This window comes from Ranitomeya imitator, chromosome 7, assembly GCF_032444005.1.
Source record: "Ranitomeya imitator isolate aRanImi1 chromosome 7, aRanImi1.pri, whole genome shotgun sequence".
NCBI lineage: Eukaryota > Metazoa > Chordata > Amphibia > Anura > Dendrobatidae > Ranitomeya > Ranitomeya imitator.
This window is the reverse complement of record NC_091288.1, coordinates 55291673-55314355: the sequence shown is the minus strand read 5'-3', so window position 1 is coordinate 55314355 and position 22683 is coordinate 55291673. Positions and strand designations below refer to the sequence as shown.

General features: G+C 41.9%; 1 protein-coding gene across 2 annotated transcripts in view; it reads left to right on the top strand.

The window, feature by feature from the left end:
* The first annotated feature begins 1592 nt into the window (after nt 1-1592).
* The window catches only part of PDE1A (phosphodiesterase 1A), a 372143-nt gene continuing 351052 nt past the window's right edge, over nt 1593-22683 (top strand). Inside the window, exon 1 of one of the 2 annotated variants that reach the window (XM_069733240.1) lies at nt 1593-1963. In XM_069733240.1, coding sequence (XP_069589341.1) covers nt 1863-1963 — 101 coding nt within the window. In that variant the 5' untranslated portion in view covers nt 1593-1862. The remainder of the gene's footprint in view (nt 1964-22683) is intronic. The other variant, XM_069733238.1, reaches the window with a different exon arrangement.

Genomic DNA, 22683 nt, shown 5'->3' with positions numbered 1-22683 from the left:
AGGAACACTGATGTGTGAGAAAGTGGCAACTCTAAAAAAAAGTCTTTTAGGTATAACGTTGAAATCTAAAGAGTTACTTTCTCACTTTGATGTTGGATATGACTACCAGGAATTGTGGAGCCATTCATAGAGAATTAGCTTCAGACTGATCCACAAATAAAACAAAAGGAGTTTTCAGTCTTTTAAACGCCGTATAGACAAAGTCCTTCAAATAAGTGACAGGATCTTTGGGGCTGTGACAATTTATTCTTATCAATTTGAATGAGTTCCAGTGTGGCCTGTTTGGGAGGAGATTTTGAAGATGTTCTGGTAGGTAGGACATGGTATCTTGAGCTTTTTTCTTGACCTTTCTGTAAAATGTAAGACTACTAGAGTGGGAAGAGAAATTAAATTATCAAGTGAAGATGGCAAATGCCTACCAGAAAGTTCATCAGTGAGTGAGTTGGATAGGTCAGCGAAGAAATCAAGGCACAACTTAGACATTTATGAGACCGTGGACCCATAAGGTTGTGATGATGGAGGATGATAGTGGAGGCCATTTGTTTTTTTCTCTTGGCAAATTAGCAATGAAATGGTTTACCCAAAAAAATCCTACAAAAATGGACCTAAAAAGTTGAATGCATAAAGACTTAAATTAGTAGGCACCAGGTGTGCCAAGCATTACGTTAAACTGTCAATCAAGATGGGCATAAATTGCCTATGAAGTGTCTTTCATTTACTTCGATTCCATAGCTTTGACCAAAACTTTGAGCTGGTAAAAAAGAGATATGCCCATCCTGATTGCTTTATAGTGTTTACTACTTCACTTTTTAGGTTTATTGTTCTTATACACCTTTTTAGCTACAGATGCATCTAGATTTATACCAGTGGCCTTCACTGTTGTGCAGGTGATTTCATTGAGCACAATGTGTGTTATTCCTTTAATGATTCTGCCAACACTTTTTTCTATGCTCCACGCATCAGGTGGAAAACAAATGCAAAGTTTTGGCACCATTAATATGTAATTTCAAAGCCCTTCTGACTCATACAGACTTTTTTTTTAGCTTGAACTACTTGCTATTCTCTTTTTCGCTGCATGACCTAAAGGATTTAGTGGATGAGTGGTGTACAGTATGTGGCAGCTGCAACAGTGATTATTGGTGTGAGTGACATTTACCTACTGCGTGGTGATGCTAAGAAAAGATGAATAATCATACAATGATTTCATGACCAGCTGATGCAAGCACGTCTGTCCACCGGGGTTAGCAATAGATCATTGTAATAGCGCAAATCCATCCATTAACACTTTGTTTCCCATCTGCATATAAGACATAGAAAAGTGGGTCTTGTCCCGGATGTTTGATACTTTTGGCTATTTTTTCCTTTTCTTTTTTTTTTTTTTTTCGTATTCCTCCTTTAGTATTTTTATTTTCCCCACCCCAAATCTGTCTCTCGTGGAGGGCTTAAGTAATTCTCCTTTATTCTAAATGACAATGAATCCTTGGATATTGCAAAGTGCTTTTGTGCTTCAGTGAGCACAACTGTAAAACTGAACTGCATGTGGGAAGTGCTTGAGCGTACTGGCAGGCAGGGTATTCTTACCATCTTACGCTGCTCATACTTATCAGAGCAGGAGGATAGTTTCAACTGCACAATTTCACGGGAGACAAAATAGTGGGATTATCCATTAAGTTAATATCTGTTGGGAAGAAAAGGGTTTTTTTTGTAACCTTTTAAACCCCTTCTTTTCATTCATGGACTAGGTTCTAGAATCGCTTCTTCTTACATGACTTGGTTTACTGACATACAATGGACTAAGGAATGCTTTTGCTTGGTGGCGGGACTTACTGTCAATGTAAGTGTTGCACCTTAAGACACATGCAATGGATTCTACAGCGTCTGAATCCCTGGAGAATCGGTATACTTCTTCCAAAATTAAAAAAAAGGAATCAAATGACAAAATGGTCCAACGTCTGCAAGGAATGTGAGTATCCTAGACCATACTATTAATGATTGTATGTGATGTGCTTAGCATTATTACTAGCGTGCAATAGAGATGACCCACTTGTATAAGACGTGCTTCCAAATGACTCATTTTTCTTTAAGGAGTGTTCTTGTTGAGATGATGCTGTGTTGCGGTCTTGCTCTATTTCAAGGAGTTCTGTTTGTTTGATAACTATCGCTCATACACTCAGATGCTATAACTTTATTATGCTTTATGATCGTGGCAACTAATGGGGATGGAAATGTTTTTGTTTTGCAGGTATATAGAGGCAGTTTGGACATTGATCTCAAAATTCAGTTTTACGAGCAATATTTAGATAAGCATATGGGACCCCCTTAAGGGAGGTTGTTTGCTTAATTTTGGATTTGTCTCTGTAGCTTATATGTAAAGTTAAAAAGGAAAAATATATAGAAACAATAATTATACATTTCTTTTCATTGAGTGCCTTGTAGTTCTCAGTGTTTCATGCAAAAAAAAGGAACATTTATTCTTTGGGTTCTTGGCAGATAACAGCTAATTAGAGGGTTTACGTGTGTGAGAGTCCCTGATAATAGCTTTGATAAGAGGACCTGGAAAATGAACAAAGAATATCTGAACCACAGAACCAATTGTTTGCAAAACAAACATATTTCCAGAATATAATTTTTATCAGATTTACATGCAAACAAGTGGCTTTTTACAGAATTGGAATAAATTTAAATGTAAAGGGTAAAGCGTCGCGGTTCAAAAAAAAAAAATGTAAAGGGTATTTACACCTTTGTTATCATTTCTGTAGGACCAAAGAAAAAATAGAAACAACTCTTCAATCAGATTAAGTTAAACTTATTTTAACAGTTGAGATCTTCTATGAAGACCCATGTGACTCCTTAGTAACAGACTACAAAACTTACCACGTAGTCAAACTTTCTGCCATTATCACTACTGTTTCAAACATATCAAATGCACACTAGCTAGAAGAATTACACATCATCAAGGACTGCAGGATCAAACTATAGAGCTTGTAGTCTCTAACCACAGAGACACATACAGTAGGCCCACGTGGAATCTGTAGAAACAAAAAAAATATGATACTTTTGATTGAGAATTTTGAGGCTTATTTTCAGTTTTGGATTAAATTGTTTTGAGCTATAAAATGGAAGAGTATTTTCACTAGGGAAACATGGACCATTGCAGTGAACATTTCAGAAATCCTACTGGTAAAAATAATCAGACTTGTTTTGACTGCGTGGTCCTTTTTCTGCCAACCTTGGTTAGGTCTACAGATTTGTTATGTCTTTTTTTACTTAAAATGTTGCCAACACAGTCTACCCCATTGGCCACATGAGCATAACATTCAGCCATGGAAAGATGTTTGTTTTTGTCAAACCTGGATGCGTTGTGTTCAACCTACATTTCATTTCTTTGAGTCCCTTCTATTGGGAGTAATAATTCTAATAAACGTTTACTCCATTTAATTTTATAGTTGTATGGTATCAAGTCTTGGGAAGAGGTTGTAAAGGATAGAAAAATATGGCCACTTCCTTCCAACTACCTGCCACATCTGTGCATGGAATTTGTCCATTATTGCTGCTCAGGTCAATTTAAGTAAATGGGGCTTAAGTTCGATACCACATACAACCTTTTTGGAAAGAAGTCATGTTTCTATTTCGTCATGATTGTTTTCAAGCCATCTACTTGTACATAAGGCATTGCTGGAAATGTTTTGTTTGTTTGACCATCATATTCTTGAATTTCAGTTTTGCATCCACTATTTGTGTGTGTAAATGGGTCTTTGCCAAACAAATAACTTTTTGCACTTTTTTCTTTATTATGCACTTTTCATAAAAACTGTTTATTACAATTTCAATACAAAGCTCCTACTTGCATCATACGAAGCTGAATGTCACTTAATAACAACTTGGGCTTGTTGATAAGATAATAAATAATGACCCTTTAATTCCTTGGTTTGAAGGCCATTTTCATATGTTCGGCTATTAATTTACACTTTATACATTTATGTCTATAGTAATAAAAAGAAAAGAAAACCCCCGCACCGCTGCTATCTAGTTGGATTCTGTGTAACAACCCAAACTGATAAGAGAGCCAAATACCTTATGGGGTGCAGCCTCCGAAGTGCAACATGATAGTCCAACAAAGAAAAAATGAAGTGCATTTACCCGTATATGCTGGTCACAATAATTTATTCGGACATGATACAAAACGTGCAGGGAGGGATGTGAAAAAAGCGGACAATGGCCGTTTCGTGCCTCAGCACTTCAACGCTGAAGCACGAAACGGCCGTTGTCCGCTTTTTTCACATCCCTCCCTGCACGTTTTGTATCATGTCCGAATAAATTATTGTGACCAGCATATACGGGTAAGTGCACTTCATTTTTTCTTTGTTGGACATTTATGTCTATCATTGCACTCAAGATTTTTCATTGCTTCATTTCATCAAAATAAAAAAAAGAAATAAGGATAGATTGGCATGCAGGGTACAAAAAAGATCACTTCAATTCAGAGGGATATCGTTTTAAACTAGTGTTGGCCAACTTATTGACAGTTGTCCATGTGGAGAATCGTTCTCTGGTATGCTGATTACTACTCGTTGTGCACATGGACCGCGCACTGACCAATATTAGCCTATGTGCCAATGACCTGGAGCAATTTTCTATACAGACTTATGGTGTTTGTGGAATAACATCACAGCCAGCACTATTCTGGTCCATTTTACAATCTTACAGCCTAGAGTAGAGCATTTTATAGAAGGCAGCTCCCGCAGCCATTTGTGATGCAGATCATCGAATCCTAGAATGTTAGAGGTGGAAGGGACCTCAAGGGTCATCATATCCAACCCCCTGCTCAATGCAGGATTCACTAAACCATCTCAGGCAGATATCTATCCAGCCTCTGTTTGAAGACTTCCATTGAAGAACTCGCCACCTCTCGTGGCAGCCTGTTCCACTCATTGATCACTCTCACTGTCAAAAAGTTTTTTCAAATATCTAAACTCCCTTTCAGTTTCATTCCAAATCAGCACATAGAGCCACACATGGAACACACAGGGTGATTTGCAGGCATGACTGGCCCAATTTTAACAAGTCCATCTGAAACCGCTCTTATATTCATCTTCTCATCCAAACAAAGTAAATCACAAAAGTTTACATACCCTGGCAGAATTTTTGCTTTCTTGGCCTTTTTTTTTACAGAATATGAATGACAGCACCACGTTTTTCTCCACTCATGGTTAGTGGTTGGGTGAAGCCATTTATTGTCAAACTACTGTGTTTTCTTTTTTAACCAAGGGGGAGAACAGCTGCACTCAACGAGACTTGTAGAATTGCAATAAAGAGTTTGTGTTTATTGCATGTTCAGGTAATGAATAGTGTTGAGCATTCCGATACTGCAAGTAGCGGGTATCGGCCGATATTTGCTGTATCGGAATTCCAATCCCGAGTTCCGATATTTTTGCGATATCGGAAATCGGAATCGGCGTGAGCGGTGTGTATGGTTCCAAGGGTCTGGAGGAGAGGAGACTCTCCTTCAGGCCCTGGGATCCATATTCATGTAAAAAATAAAGAATAAAAATAAAAAATATGGATATACTCACCCCTCTGGCGAACCCTGGCTGTCACCGCTGCTAGTGTCTGCCTCTGTTCCTAAGAATGCAGTGAGTGAAGGACCTTCCATGACATCACGGTCACGTGAGCGGTCAAGTGACCGGTCACCTGACCGCGATGTCATCAAAGGTCCTTCATTCACTGCATTCTTAGGGACGGAGGCAGACGCTCGCAGCGGTGACAGCCAGGGTCCTTCGAAGGGGTGAGTATATCCATATTTTTTATTTTTATTCTTTATTTTTTACATGAATATGGATCCCAGGGCCTGAAGGAGAGTTTCCTCTCCTTCAGACCCTGGGAACCATCCAGGATACCTTCCGATATTTGTGTCCCATTGACTTGCATTGGTATCGGGTATAGGTATCGGCGATATCCGATATTTTTTGGATATCGGCCAATACCATCAGATACCGATACCTTTGAATATCGGAAGGTATCACTCAACACTAGTAATGAATGATCACCAGAGGGAGAACAAATAAGTGAAAACAAGGTAACGTTTCGACCCTATCTGGGTCTTTGTCAAACCTCAGTTAAGAGAGGGGGGAATCAAACACAAATTGGTCCAAGTAGAAAGAAAACAGAGGTCCCCTCTGGGGCTCCTCCATGGTTTGTGTGAAGTATGGGCGCCCTGTCGACATCTGTGGTGAAGATAGACTTGACACTAGTTCAAGACTAAACACCTACTATGAAGAAAAAACTCTGCTAGCCAACAAGAATTTTTATTTTGATATGCACAATAGTAAGAGCACATATTGAGTTTGTAGAACAGGTTTTTTTTTTACAGAACAGAGTGATGAAAGTGTTTAAGAAAAATTACATATTGTGCAAACCTGTTGAAACATTATGTTCATATGATTTATTGCATTATTTTATTAAAACAAATTGTGTTTTACTCTTTAAAACAAAAACATTAATACATAAAGACAAAAATTGTACAAAAACAGTGAACTAAAATCATCCCAAATTGATCTTTCATTGTTTGTGCAGTTTTTCATTAAGGCAGCGTCTGGAGGAGAGAAGGTTTTTCCACCAACATAGAAGAGGATTCTTTACTGTTAGGGCAGTGAGAATCTGGAATTGCTTGCCTGAGGAGGTGGTGATGGCGAACTCAGTCGAGGGGTTCAAGAGAGGCCTGGATGTCTTCCTGGAGCAGAACAATATTGTATCATACAATTATTAGGTTCTGTAGAAGGACGTAGATCTGGGTATTTATTATGATGGAATATAGGCTGAACTGGATGGACAAATGTCTTTTTTCGGCCTTACTAACTATGTTACTATGTTACTATGTTACATGCAGTGGGACTGAGCCGCTGCGGCTCTTGACCTTCTTGTTCAAGAATCAATTAATTTAGCAGGGAAACAATTGTTTCACCCACAAAACCATGTGGCAGTTACAATTCATTGAACGTTTTGATGGTAACACAACTGTCATTCTGAAAAAATTAAGTACTGTAATTCTAAATATGCAGTATAATAATCACATTAATAATAATTCAGGCCCTCTGGAGTTTTTGGCCATGAGCTTGTCCATTGCATGTAATCGCAGTCTAAGATAATGAACATTTCTGATATGCATTCACCCAACATATTGAAGCATGGCACAGCTTGAAAATTGTTTCTCAAAAGGTCACATTTTCTCCCGGTTCTAGCAAAGTAACTTTTTACCTTACAATTTAAGTAAGTGTGCTATAATCTCTCCCTGCCACATTGATCCATTTTGGGGCAGGGTCTGGCAGGGTTTGGGCTGCATAATGAGTCTTATTAGGTAGCAGCAGAAAAAGGCCCTCAAGCTGGTGAGGTTCACTCTTTTGAAGCCACTTGGAACTTGAAGCCAAAGGGTTTTTATATAAAAAAAATGAATAGTTTTTTTTTCACTGGTTGCACAGTACCAAAAACAAAACCATAGACACACAATCCCTAGCCTTGTCCAGGCGCTAACTAAACAATACGGACTCTGGCTACTCAGGCAGAGCTGAGTTAGTCTCAGTTCGGTCTCACAAAACATCTGTAGTCCATAGCAACCAGTGACACTTGCAGTTTGGTGCACATGGCCTGCACAGTCTCCTGTCACAGAGATTCTGGCTTGTCTCTCCAGCTCCAACACAACTCACTCTGGTCAGCTCCCCCAGCTGACCGACCAGTGGACACATGGCCTGGTTTTAGTCATAGCTATCTAGGTGCACTTAATCAGGACCTGTAGTGCTAGGATTTAACCCTGGCTTTCCTACACTACTTTCCTAGCCTACTAATTGCACACAAATTTTTTTTTTTTTACTTTTTGAATGTTTATAAGAAAATGCACTTAATTTTTTATGTTCCTTCTATACAAAACAGAAAAATAGTAGCAGCAAGCCGGTGTTTTGCTTTTTTAAAAGTTCCGTGACTGCTGCCACATCGAAGGTACGTACGTTGTTAGGTTCTTGTCTGCATTAATAATTCAGTGAGGTGTGTGTGTTATAGCAACTGCAATAACTGGGATTTAATAGATTTTATAGTTCTTAGAAGCTAATTTAAGGGGTGAAACACTTTCATTTTTTTTAGAGGTGGAGGGTGGAAGTAGGCAAAAATCAAAATGTAATACTTACCTCAATGATTTCCTGCCGCCCCTGTTCAACCTTTGCTTGATTCCTGACCAGTCTTGACTTCCCGCTGTAGTGATGAAATCCTCGAAAAGGAACATATGATTTTGGCAGCCAATCACCAGTTGCAGTAGGCCCCCTGCAGCCAATAACTGACTGCAGCGGTTACATATTACTGTGTTGGTATGTAGAAGTACAGTCCATGCCGTCCACATACGAGTAGGATACACTGCTTAGTAAACTTGTACTGTCCTTTTATTTAATTATAGAATATTCTTAGTCTGCTGAAAAAATGTCTGGCTTGGTATTTCATGTGCTGTGTGTATCCATGGTAATGAATTGTCTGGGAAATATATTCTTACTGAACGGAAATATAATTAACTTTTAAGTTTTTTTTTCCAGAATTCAGCTAGTTGATTCAGCCAGTTCATTGTCATAGCTACCAGTTATACAATACATTGTTTAGCAGATTTTTACATAGAGTACTATGTGCACTCTTTCAAAAATATATAATTTTTGGACAAAAAGGTTGTACCAAAGCTGCTAAATGTTGCATTCACAGCGCCCCCCTGTACTGACTGACAGCCAGCTCTAATGATGGGTAAGCTGTCAGTCAGCGCCGGGGGGTTGGTTACAGCTGCCACTCTCTATATACAGCAGTGACTGAACCCGCGCTGGTGCCGCCCCTATGACTGAAACCCAAATGTTTCGGAGAGAATTAAGGTTCATTTTCTCCGGGCAGCAGGGATCTAAATGTGGGCAATGGGCAGTTTCAGAACGCTATTAACCTGCAGATTTACTCCATATCTGCAGGAGAAAAGCGTTTTTTTTTCACGTGACATGTTCCCTTTAAACACACTGTCCAGGACAGTCTTTTAAAATAGTGCACTTTTTTTCACCTTGATTGTAAAAAAATGTAAGGCATCCATGATTTTTTTGAAGATGAAAAAACTTAAATTGTTTTGACTGTAATTATCATCATTTTCCAGTTTAAAGGGAACCTGTCAGCAAGATTGTGGTGAGTAACCTACAGACAGTGTCAGGTCGGCACCGTTGTACTGATTAAAATGATATCTTGGGTGATAAAATCCGTCTTGTGGTTGTTTAATCTTTATTTTTAGGTTTTAGTTAATTATATGCTCGTGCTCCAGGGCGGCCTGTGGGGGGGGTCTACATGTGGTTTCCTTATTAGGTATTAATCTGTATGACTTATGACAGGTCATTGACCCCTCAGTGACCTACCCCCTATTTTACATACTGAATATGGTATGTTTTGAAAAACAATATGACGGCACATTTTGCTAGAGAAAAAAAAATTGTCTCCACCAAGATCGCGTCGGCGGCGCCTGTGCAGTAGCATCTATCGGTTCATGATCATGCTACAGCGCAGGCGCCGCTGCCTGTCTGCTGAATGTGAATTTTTTTAATAAAAAAATTTCAAAATGGCGCTGGTAGCGCCTGCGCAGTAGCAGCTATTGAATCACCAATAGCTGTTACTGCGCAGGAGCGACCGGCGCCATTGTCAAATGGATTTTTTTTATGAATATCGGGAAAACAGCAAACAAATTCATTATATACACAGTACATGTGCAATCAGGCTGCACCGCCGATTCCTGCCTGCAGAAGGTTTTTTTTTACCCAAGATAAATATAATATTCATTATGTAAACTAGAGGGCAGGTCACTGAGGGATTTTGCTTGTTCATGAAGCGATGACTGGTATGTTTGCCCATGGTGATAATCATCGAACAATCATACAGCGAGCATTCTAACAAGCTCTCATCCCGCAGTATCAAGTTAGGTTAAAGAGTTTTAATTATGTAGATAAAACTTGTGTTTTACAGTTATATCTTGATAGTTTTGATGTCCCCCGGTACAGAATGAAGAAGGTGGACAGTCATATGAAGCAACGACTCTAGGGTATTCTATCAGTGACACCAATTTAAGTTATTTTAACACAGGATCTGATATTTTCATATATTTGATTTGCTCACTCAGTTACGTTTTTAATATCCAGTTGGTCTCTCAATATTACTCTTTGTGAGATAGCCCTTCTGTCACTAGAAGGGATATTTATTGATTCATTTTATGTTGCTGATTACATCACGGATGATAAAATACTTTTTGTCTTAAGAGCTTTTTCCCTTTTTATTTGGAATGATAAAAATGCTTATTTTAATATTATGAGTATAATGCTTTTCTGACAAAGAATTTCAAAGTAAGTTCATCAGGTTTAAAAGATCTGTTACAGAAAGCATGCAGTTTGCGTTGTGAAATCTGAATCCGGTTTGCATTCTAGAACTTTGACATCCTTTCCACTTACATAATAATAATAATAATAATAATAATAATAACAATAATAATTTTATTTATATAGTGCCAACATATTCCACAGCGCTTTGTGCTTTACATCAAAATTAGTAGCTCAATAAAAGGAAAAACTGATGCAATCCATGACGAATGTGCCATTATTTAAACAACTTTTTAACTAATCTGTCATCTTTTTGGACCCTATATGGTTGCACATTACAGGTTTGTGTGCGCTCCATGTGTCTCCATGAGATGCAGTATTTTCTCCTTGAAACAGTGTTTCTAAAGGAGAATAGTTTTGTAATATGGCATGTGATAAAGAGTGTTTTCTATTTCTATTGTTTTATTCCTGAACAAGTGAATCCATTAGAGAGAAACTCTGTTGTGCTCCTCTGATTAGTATGAACCTTGAGTCCACGAACACTAAACAATAGAACAACGGAACACATTACAAAAAGGAACGATTGTGATTGTTCCCATATCTTTTTGTACATTTTTCTCCATTATTTGAAGAAATAATCACCTTAACCTCCCACACTCTGAGACTACATGCCAGGTCCTTGAGTCAGCTCTCTGAAAAACTAAAACCCTGAAGACTGAGTTTGGTGATTGGATAACATATGGCTATAAGCCATAATCATCAACATTAACAGAAATAAACACTTGAAATAGATCACTCTGTTGGTAATGACTCTAATATCTATTATACGAGTTTCACTTTTTGTATTGAAGAACTGAAATAATTTAACTTTTTGATGATATTCTAATTTTGTGAGAAGCACCCTTATTTACAAATTACCATAGGAAATAATATAATTTATCTCAGGACTGTAGGTAAAACTTATTTATTCCTATTAATAGTCTAATCATTTTATATAATATATACTACACAATTGATTAAAACCACGTTGCAGGACTGATCAGCTATTGAAATATTGCAAATATTTGGTGCAACTCATTATGACCTTTCACAGGTTTGAAATAACAATTTGTTGTAATAGCACTAGTAGCTGTCATGATCCGTTCCAGGGTTTATTAGTGTCTGCCCTTTTTTCTGGACAGGTCATGTCAAGAGTTAACTTTGCTCTGCCTCATTCTGGGTTCAGGTTTGCTATTTAGCTCCCATGAATCTTGCTGGCAGTGTCAGCTATAGTTCTGCCTTCGGTGTGTTAACCTGACCCTGCTGGTAGCTCTTGATTTGCCCTGCTGTGAACCCTGACTTGTCCTGTGTCTGTTAGCTCCCTCTGTCTGCCCTTTTCCCAGTATTTCTCAGTCTGTTTGTCTGCTTGATTCTCCGGTTCTGATCTCCTGGCTTGGTTATTTACTTCGTTGCTGTTTGTCCCTATTGTACTGAATATTGCCCATTCTGGTTTACTGATCTCTGGCTACCTTCTGACTATCCTTCTGTCTAATCCTATTATACTGTCGTGCTATCTCGTGCTTTTGACTCGGCTTGTCTGACTTGGTGGCGTCTGTTCTGCTGTCCTGTGTGTGCAGTCTCACTTTCCTCTCAAGCTCCCACTGGTGGAGGTTGCGCTGTACTGCACTGCAGCAGCCTGACAGTAGCCATCCACATGTGCTGGTATTGAAAAATGTAAAAACACCATTCATAGCCTCCCCAACATATTTTGCCCGCCAACATCATCTGGGGGATTAGGCTATATCAAGAAGATTACTTTCATCCCCCTGATGATGCCGGTTGGCGAAACATGACAGAAAAGACAATTCACAGTTTTGTTCTGCGCTAAGCAAAATTAAGATCCTTGATCTAACATTATAAATTAGCATTTTTTTTTACTTAAAAAATGCACATTGGCTTCTTTCTCAAGTGTTAAAACCAACTTTAATAGGCAAAATATGTCGGAGAGGCTGTAAGGAGTAGTTTTAAATTATGTTTGAGTGACTTTCAGCTGTTAAAGTGAATTAAGATTTATTCCTGACAAGGACTCCAGCTGTTTCAGTATACACAAATATTAACATATAATTACTCAAAATGCCAGCACATGTAAATGGCTACTAGTTATTGTATAACGAATTATGAAAGGTCTTAGTTGGCAAAACAAAATGATATAGGGGCAGATACCCTAATTCAAGTGATGTGTCACTTACTGGGTTCTGTATTGTTGTTTCAATAAAATCAGTGTATTGTCCACAGGAGATTATCACTGGAATACTAGTAGTCTCATGACACCTAGTCCATCTGTCCTGTGTAACCCCGCCCACCACACAGTGTACTCAGAAAGCTGCCAATCAGTGGTGTGGGCGGAGTTATACAGAGCTCAGCATTCAGAGAACTGCTAGATCTGCAGCAAAGAAAACAACGATTTCATCAAAACTACGGCATACAGACCAGCAAATGACATATCGCTGGAATGAGGGTCCCCCCTTTATATCATGCTGCTTTCTGATAACATAGCAAAGACCTGTTCACAGGTTCCCTTTAATAAGTTTAAGTAAGGTTCAGTTTTTTTTTACAGTGGCAATTTGTAAGTAGTGGTGATTTTATTAAACTCCGTAGACGGATGAAAGTTCTCAATCTCAAATGAATCTGATTTTAATTCAAAACTGAATGAATTTAGAGCCGAACATAGAGACGTCATTAATACGCTGCAGAGTAAAATGACGAAAATCCAATTGTAAGTCATGCAAATCTTGTTAAACAGATGATTGCAACTATTCCCCAACATTTACTTGAAGTGGTTTTACAACTCAACCTCCGTCGTTTAAAGAGGTCTTCCTTGGCTCAGCCTACACAGTTCGGTAATTAATTGCACACAGGTGCACATTAGTTTGATAAATGCCTCGCGTTCTGTAGGATTTTGATGCGACATGACTGTGTGCCCCGTGGTAATTTGTGTCAATGTGTATAATGAATCATAGATGTTTTACACATTTAGAATCGAGCATCTCCACTTAGTCATACTGCCTTGTAAACGTGGATGACTCTTTGTAGGCGCCATGCATTGAATGAACTTTAACAATGCATCCACTTTATTATTTCCCAAGATTATGAAGCTGTAAAATGAAATGCCTTGTCTCTAGTGCTTACTTATGAATCAAAAGGAATTAGGAAAAACAGGACTGGAAAATTAATGCTGCGAATGTTATAAATAGATTTGGTGTTTTTTTTCCAGGTGGCGGCTTGTTACCGAATGTCTTTGGTTTATTTAGATACATATCTTCATCATTGATTTACATTCATGTTTGTGAATTCTTTCTATAAAGCACAGGTGTATAATCACTACTTCCAACTGTTTTACTCCTACACTTGCTGACAGATTACATTAATTTCACATCACTTCAATATACTATCTGAAAGTTTATAAAGAGGTCCTAGCAACATTAAAAAAAACCCAATAATATATGTAATTAAACTCAACGGAACTCAACGCTGGAAGTAGAATCCCATCATGCCACTAGCACTTTACCATAATCATGTCATGATTAAGAGCAGGTTAACCGCTCGAAAGGCATAAGTGCTGTACTTCATTTTATGATGTTATTCAATAAAGAAGATTTTACGCTCCATCCATGTGGCTGGAGTAAAGGTGCATTTTTGGATCTTCATTAGAATGCGACACAATAACATGGTCCGTGCCCTGTTTTAAGCCTGTCTATACTCAGTGAGCTGGTACACTGTTTGCTTTTTGAACACCTTCTCATAATCCTTAGCAGCATATAGAGCCACAAGATCTTGCTACTTAAAGGAGTAGTGCAGACTTTGAAACTGCAGATTTGTGAATTCCCACAGTACGTGCTGTCAGGATTTTCCAATGCCGGGAGCGGGTGGTCATATTACCGCAACTATGCGATTTTCATACTTCGGGTCACATTCCCACTAGACATGCTCGGGCCTCACTCGATTCACTTGTACTGAGTGAGGCTGCACATGTCTAGTCGGCATGTGGCCACATGTATACAGATCTCATCTACTGAGACCTCTGGATCAGTGTTAGAACATCTGATGTAACTGTGAGATCTTGTGGCTTAGGATCTATATGCCACTGGGGATTATTGGAAGATACCAGGGGTATGACCAGACTCTCCTCACACCAAGGTTCTTTACCATCTCCATTTGCACTCAGTGGCATATAAACTTAATTTTTTTTTGCATTATTTAATCCCCGTTTTTCATTTTTGCTCCTTCCTTTTCATTGTTCATATTTTTTCCATTTGCATAGCTGTATGAAGCCAAGGTTTTTGCAGGACAAGCTGTACTTTTGAATTACTCTATTCTCTGTGCCAAATAATGTACTGAAAAGTGGGGTAAAATTTTCCAAGTAGACTGAAATGTTGAAAAAAAAATTCCACCAATGGATTACAGTGGTACCAAGTTTATAAAGCATTTTTTGTTTAAATTCACTGCTTATAAAAAATTCTTAGCTGTTTCTAAATTTTTTTTTTATATTTGTCACCATTTTCTGAGATTCATAACTAGAGTTGAGCGACCTTGACCTTTTTAGAGTCGAGCTGGGTTTCGCGAAACCCGACTATCTCAAAAGTCGGGTCGAGTGAAATCGGCCGATTATGACGTAAAGTCGGGATCGACCGAAACACGAAACCCAATGCAAGTCAATGGGGCAGCATAGTCGGCAGTGAGTGGGGGCCAGGAAAACACCTAGAGTGCCCATTTTAATGTCAAAACCATCCATTCTTCTTAATGAAGCTTGTCAAGCATAATTTACCTTATAATAATTGGAAGGCATTTGAAATTGGGGGTCATTTGGCTAAAGTTGTGGTGGGTAGGGCTGGTTCAAGTAATTAGTGGGCCCAGGAAATCTGGACCACGTCACGGCAGTGGAGCAGGGAGAGGTAAGTATTTCAACTTTGCAAGTGCTGTGAACCTGAGCAAGCAGGGGGGGCCCACTCGTTGGCATTGGCACTGGCACAGGGCCCCTCAAAGTACAGCGGTGTGTTTGCACGGCGGGGGCGCCTCCCACCGGCAGCAACACTTTTGCGTACCATGAGAGGCCCTGTGCCAGTGACGTCGCCAACTAGTATTCCTCCCCCCACCTGATGAAGGAACCTGCACTTTCATCTGCACCTTCCTGTTTGTCCCCGTGTAAGGTGGTATGGTATGCGGGAAGGGGGACCTGACTTTCAGCAGGGTCACAATCTTGCAGTGTAGCGTGCACGGGAAATGTTGCGTTATGGGTCAATGTACCAGCAGACTCATCTATCACTGGCTGGGCAATGGGCAGGATGAGGAGGAAACACAGATATAGGCCCAAAGAATAAAGTGGGCTAAATGCAGTTCAAAATTGGTAACACAGGACTAATCAGGGGGCATTGCAGTGGAGGACAACTGGAATGAGAGGCTGACACAGAGAGTAGGCCCAAATCAGTAAGTAGTCGAAATGCAGTTCAAAATTGGCAACAGTAGTAAACAGGCGGCACAGCTTTGTTCAGTGGAGGAGAACAGCAAGGAGTGGCAGACACCGATAGTAGGCCCCAACCCAACTAGTAGGCCAAATGCAGTCTAACATTAACAACTACTTAACGAGCGCCTGAAAACGGAATTTTAGGACAGGAAACCAGGAGAACACAAGGAGCGGCAGACACCGATAGTAGGCCCCAAACCAACTAGTACGCCAAATGCAGTTGTTCCGTTTAACCACAATTTAATGAGAGCCTGAAGATAGAAGTTCAGGAAAGGCAACCTGGAGAACACCTTGGAGTGGAACACACCATCTCTCTACACCCCATACCCAATTTGTAGGTCTAATGCAGCGTAGTTTCCAACAACTACTAAACGAGAGCATGATGATCGAAGCATTGGCGAGGAAACCTGGGGAACACCTTGGAGTGGAACACACCATCTCTCTACACCCCATACCCAATTTGTAGGCCTAATGCAGCGTAGTTTCCAACAACTACTAAACGAGAGCATGATGATCGAAGCATTGGCGAGGAAACCTGGGGAACACCTTGGAGTGGAACACACCATCTCTCTACAGTGGAACACACCATCTCTCTACACCCCATACCCAATTTGTAGGCCTAATGCAGCGTAGTTTCCAACAACTACTAAACGAGAGCCGGAAGATCGAAGCAATGGAGAGGAAACCTGGGGAACACCTTGGAGTGTAACACACCATCTCTCTACACCCCATACCCAATTTGTAGGCCTAATGCAGCGTAGTTTCCAACAACTACTAAACGAGAGCCGGAAGATCGAAGCAATGGAGAGGAAACCTGGGGAACACCTTGGAGTGTAACACACCATCTCTCTACACCCCATACCCAATTTGTAGGCCTAATGCAGCGTAGTTTCCAACAACTACTAAACGAGAGCCGGAAGATCGAAGCAATGGAGAGGAAACCTGGGGAACACCTTGGAGTGTAACACACCATCTCTCTACACCCCATACCCAATTTGTAGGCCTAATGCAGCGTAGTTTCCAACAACTACTAAACGAGAGCCGGAAGATCGAAGCAATGGAGAGGAAACCTGGGGAACACCTTGGAGTGTAACACACCATCTCTCTACACCCCATACCCAATTTGTAGGCCTAATGCAACGTAGTTTCCAACAACTACTAAACGAGAGCAGGAAGATCGAAGCAATGGAGAGGAAACCTGGGGAACACCTTGGAGTGTAACACACCATCTCTCTACACCCCATACCCAATTTGTAGGCCTAATGCAGCGTAGTTTCCAACAACTACTAAACGAGAGCATGATGATCGAAGCATTGGCGAGGAAACCTGGGGAACACCTTGGAGTGGAACACACCATCTCTCTACAGTGGAACACACCATCTCTCTACACCCCATACCCAATTTGTAGGCCTAATGCAGCGTAGTTTCCAACAACTACTAAACGAGAGCCGGAAGATCGAAGCTCAGGAAAGGCAACCTGGAGAACACCTTGGAGTGGAACACACCATCTCTCTACACCCCATACCCAATTTGTAGGCCCAATGCAGCGTAGTTTCCAACAACTACTAAACGAGAGCCGGAAGATCGAGGCAATGGAGAGGAAACCTGGGGAACACCTTGGAGTGTAACACACCATCTCTCTACACCCCATACCCAATTTGTAGGCCTAATGCAGCGTAGTTTCCAACAACTACTAAACGAGAGCATGATGATCGAAGCTCAGGAAAGGCAACCTGGAGAACACCTTGGAGTGGAACACACCATCTCTCTACAGTGGAACACACCATCTCTCTACACCCCATACCCAATTTGTAGGCCTAATGCAGCGTAGTTTCCAACAACTACTAAACGAGAGCCGGAAGATCGAAGCTCAGGAAAGGCAACCTGGAGAACACCTTGGAGTGGAACACACCATCTCTCTACACCCCATACCCAATTTGTAGGCCCAATGCAGCGTAGTTTCCAACAACTACTAAACGAGAGCCGGAAGATCGAAGCAATGGAGAGGAAACCTGGGGAACACCTTGGAGTGTAACACACCATCTCTCTACACCCCATACCCAATTTGTAGGCCTAATGCAGCGTAGTTTCCAACAACTACTAAACGAGAGCCGGAAGATCGAAGCAATGGAGAGGAAACCTGGGGAACACCTTGGAGTGTAACACACCATCTCTCTACACCCCATACCCAATTTGTAGGCCTAATGCAGCGTAGTTTCCAACAACTACTAAACGAGAGCCGGAAGATCGAAGCTCAGGAAAGGCAACCTGGGGAACACCTTGGAGTGTAACAAACCCTCTCTCTACACCACGGAAGGGCTGATTCTTAGGAAGGAAGGCTGTCGGAAAGAAGCAGGGCGCGTCCGAGGGTGATTATATTCTTATTAGGTATATACTCACCCTCGGACGCGCCCTGCTTCTTTATTTGTAATGAATGTTTATTTGCAATGTGGTTTTGACTTACTCTATTTTTTTGGTAAATAATGATTTTATTATTTTCATTGTTTTGCATCTTCTTGGCAATAATATAAAGAAGACGCGACAGGACAACACTCGGTGGATGCCATATCTGTGTTTAAAATTGAAAAAACCTTTCAGTTAACTACTTGCAGGAGAAAGTTATTGTAGCTGGTGGCCATTTTTAGTAGTGTACCAGATTTTTGTTGTATGTGTTTGTTTTTAATGTTAAAATGTCTGCATTTGATATCTCTCCAGTATTTTCTTTTTTATAAGCAAAATACTTATTTTTATATTTTCTGATGTTGGTTCCAGGGGTACACGGGCAGCAGTGGTGTGGTCAGTGGAGGCCTAGTGGAAGGAGTGACCGCAGACAGGCATCGAAGGCCTAAAATAATAACACATGGCTGTAGGCAATTTTAAATTGGTTACAGGGGTACACGGGCAACAGTGGTGTGGTCAGTGGAGGCCTAGTGGAAGGAGTCACCGCAGACAGGCATCGAAGGCCTAAAATAATAACACATGGCTGTAGGCAATTTTAAATTGGTTACAGGGGTACACGGGCAGCAGTGGTGTGGTCAGTGGAGGCCTAGTGGAAGGAGTGACCGCAGACAGGCATCGAAGGCCTAAAATAATAACACATGGCTGTAGGCAATTTTAAATTGGTTCCAGGGGTACACGGGCAGCAGTGGTGTGGTCAGTGGAGGCATATTGTAAGGAGTGACCGCAGACAGGCATCGAAGGCCTAAAATAATAACACATGGCTGTAGGCAATTTTAAATTGGTTCCAGGGGTACACGGGCAGCAGTGGTGTGGTCAGTGGAGGCCTAGTGGAAGGAGTCACCGCAGACAGGCATCGAAGGCCTAAAATAATAACACATGGCTGTAGGCAATTTTAAATTGGTTACAGGGGTACACGGGCAGCAGTGGTGTGGTCAGTGGAGGCCTAGTGGAAGGAGTGACCGCAGACAGGCATCGAAGGCCTAAAATAATAACACATGGCTGTAGGCAATTTTAAATTGGTTCCAGGGGTACACGGGCAGCAGTGGTGTGGTCAGTGGAGGCCTAGTGGAAGGAGTGACCGCAGACAGGCATCGAAGGCCTAAAATAATAACACATGGCTGTAGGCAATTTTAAATTGGTTCCAGGGGTACACGGGCAGCAGTGGTGTGGTCAGTGGAGGCCTAGTGGAAGGAGTCACCGCAGACAGGCATCGAAGGCCTAAAATAATAACACATGGCTGTAGGCAATTTTAAATTGGTTCCAGGGGTACACGGGCAGCAGTGGTGTGGTCAGTGGAGGCCTAGTGGAAGGAGTGACCGCAGACAGGCATCGAAGGCCTAAAATAATAACACATGGCTGTAGCCAATTTTAAATTGGTTCCAGGGGTACACGGGCAGCAGTGGTGTGGTCAGTGGAGGCCTAGTGGAAGGAGTGACCGCAGACAGGCATCGAAGGCCTAAAATAATAACACATGGCTGTAGGCAATTTTAAATTGGTTCCAGGGGTACACGGGCAGCAGTGGTGTGGTCAGTGGAGGCCTAGTGGAAGGAGTCACCGCAGACAGGCATCGAAGGCCTAAAATAATAACACATGGCTGTAGGCAATTTTAAATTGGTTCCAGGGGTACACGGGCAGCAGTGGTGTGGTCAGTGGAGGCCTAGTGGAAGGAGTGACCGCAGACAGGCATCGAAGGCCTAAAATAATAACACATGGCTGTAGGCAATTTTAAATTGGTTACAGGGGTACACGGGCAGCAGTGGTGTGGTCAGTGGAGGCCTAGTGGAAGGAGTCACCGCAGACAGGCATCGAAGGCCTAAAATAATAACACATGGCTGTAGGCAATTTTAAATTGGTTACAGGGGTACACGGGCAGCAGTGGTGTGGTCAGTGGAGGCCTAGTGGAAGGAGTGACCGCAGACAGGCATCGAAGGCCTAAAATAATAACACATGGCTGTAGGCAATTTTAAATTGGTTCCAGGGGTACACGGGCAGCAGTGGTGTGGTCAGTGGAGGCATATTGTAAGGAGTGACCGCAGACAGGCATCGAAGGCCTAAAATAATAACACATGGCTGTAGGCAATTTTAATTTGGTTCCAGGGGTACACGGGCAGCAGTGGTGTGGTCAGTGGAGGCCTAGTGGAAGGAGTGACCGCAGACAGGCATCGAAGGCCTAAAATAATAACACATGGCTGTAGGCAATTTTAAATTGGTTACAGGGGTACACGGGCAGCAGTGGTGTGGTCAGTGGAGGCCTAGTGGAAGGAGTGACCGCAGACAGGCATCGAAGGCCTAAAATAATAACACATGGCTGTAGGCAATTTTAAATTGGTTCCAGGGGTACACGGGCAGCAGTGGTGTGGTCAGTGGAGGCCTAGTGGAAGGAGTCACCGCAGACAGGCATCAAAGGCCTAAAATAATAACACATGGCTGTAGGCAATTTTAAATTGGTTCCAGGGGTACACGGGCAGCAGTGGTGTGGTCAGTGGAGGCCTAGTGGAAGGAGTGACCGCAGACAGGCATCGAAGGCCTAAAATAATAACACATGGCTGTAGGCAATTTTAAATTGGTTCCAGGGGTACACGGGCAGCAGTGGTGTGGTCAGTGGAGGCCTAGTGGAAGGAGTCACCGCAGACAGGCATCAAAGGCCTAAAATAATAACACATGGCTGTAGGCAATTTTAAATTGGTTCCAGGGGTACACGGGCAGCAGTGGTGTGGTCAGTGGAGGCCTAGTGGAAGGAGTCACCGCAGACAGGCATCGAAGGCCTAAAATAATAACACATGGCTGTAGGCAATTTTAAATTGGTTACAGGGGTACACGGGCAGCAGTGGTGTGGTCAGTGGAGGCCTAGTGGAAGGAGTGACCACAGACAGGCATCGAAGGCCTAACATAACAAAAATGTCAATACAATGGTATTGTCAGTGGCAGGCATTGAAGGATGTCAGCGCATAGACTAAACATTGGTGGAGCTGTGAGATAATTTTGCAAGTGGTAGAGCACTGTTTGAGCTGGGGTGGGGGGAAACTGTCTTGTGGCCGGCGGTACAGGCCCAGGGCCCCTCATATTACAACGGTGTGTCTGACGTTGGGTGCGCACCACCACCGCCAGAGACACTTTATTGTACTAGGAGGGACCCAGTGGCAGTGCCGTCGACCAAAAGCGGGCTCACCCACCTCTTCAGACAAACTGCACTCTCACGGGTGCTGTCGCCAAGTGTCGATACCACGGCCCCGTGTGGGGAGTTTGGCCATTTAGTGAGGTGTAAACATGTCGTATGCTGGACAATCAGGTGCAGAAAATTACGAGATTGGAAAAGGCATTCAGAATAGTCCACAGGCAAGACCTTTTCATAGGAAAGCTAGGTGTCAGCCGGGCAAGGTGGGGCAAAAGATTTCGAAATCCAGTTGTGGTTCATTTTAATGAAGGTTAGATCATCTACATTTTGGGTAGCCAGACGAGTCCTTTTTTCTGTTAGTATTGAACCTGCAGCACTGAATACTCTTTCTGATAGGACACTAGCTGCCGGGCAAGCAAGCTCCTGCAATGCATATTCTGCCAATTCTGGCCAGGTGTCTAATTTTGATGCCCAGTAATCAAATGGGAATGACGGTTGAGGGAGAACATCGATAAGGGATGAAAAATAGTTTGTAACCATACTGGACAAATGTTGTCTCCTGTCACTTTGAATTGATGCTGCAGTACCTGTCCTGTCTGCGGTCATAGCAAAATCACTCCACAACCTGGTCAGAAACCCCTCTGGCCAACGCCACTTCTGATTTCTGCCCCTCTAACTCCTCTGGTCTGCTGGCCCCTGCAGCTCGTGTGAGAACGATCACGGGCGCTGTGTGCAGGGAATGCCAGAAGCAAACGGTCAACAAGAGTTGATTGTTTGGTTGCTAATATTAGTTCCAAGTTCTTATGTGGCATTATATTTTGCAATTTGCCTTTATAGCGAGGATCAAGGAGGCAGGCCAACCAGTAATCGTCATCATTCATCATTTTAGTTATGCGTGTGTCCCTTTTGAGGATACGTAAGGCATAATCCGCCATGTGGGCCAAAGTTCCAGTTCTCAAATCTGCGGTTGTGCTTGGTTGAGGGGCAGTTTCAGGCAAATCCACGTCACTTGTGTCCCTCAAAAAACCAGAACCCGGCCTTGCCGCGCCACCAATTTCCAGTGGCCCCGGAAAAGCTTCCTCATTAAAAATATAATCATCCCCATCATCCTCCTCGTCCTCCTCCTCCTCTTCACCCGCTACCTCGTCCTGTACACTGCCCTGGCCAGACAATGGCTGACTGTCATCAAGGCTTTCCTCTTCCTCAGCTGCAGACGCCTGATCCTTTATGTGCGTCAAACTTTGCATCAG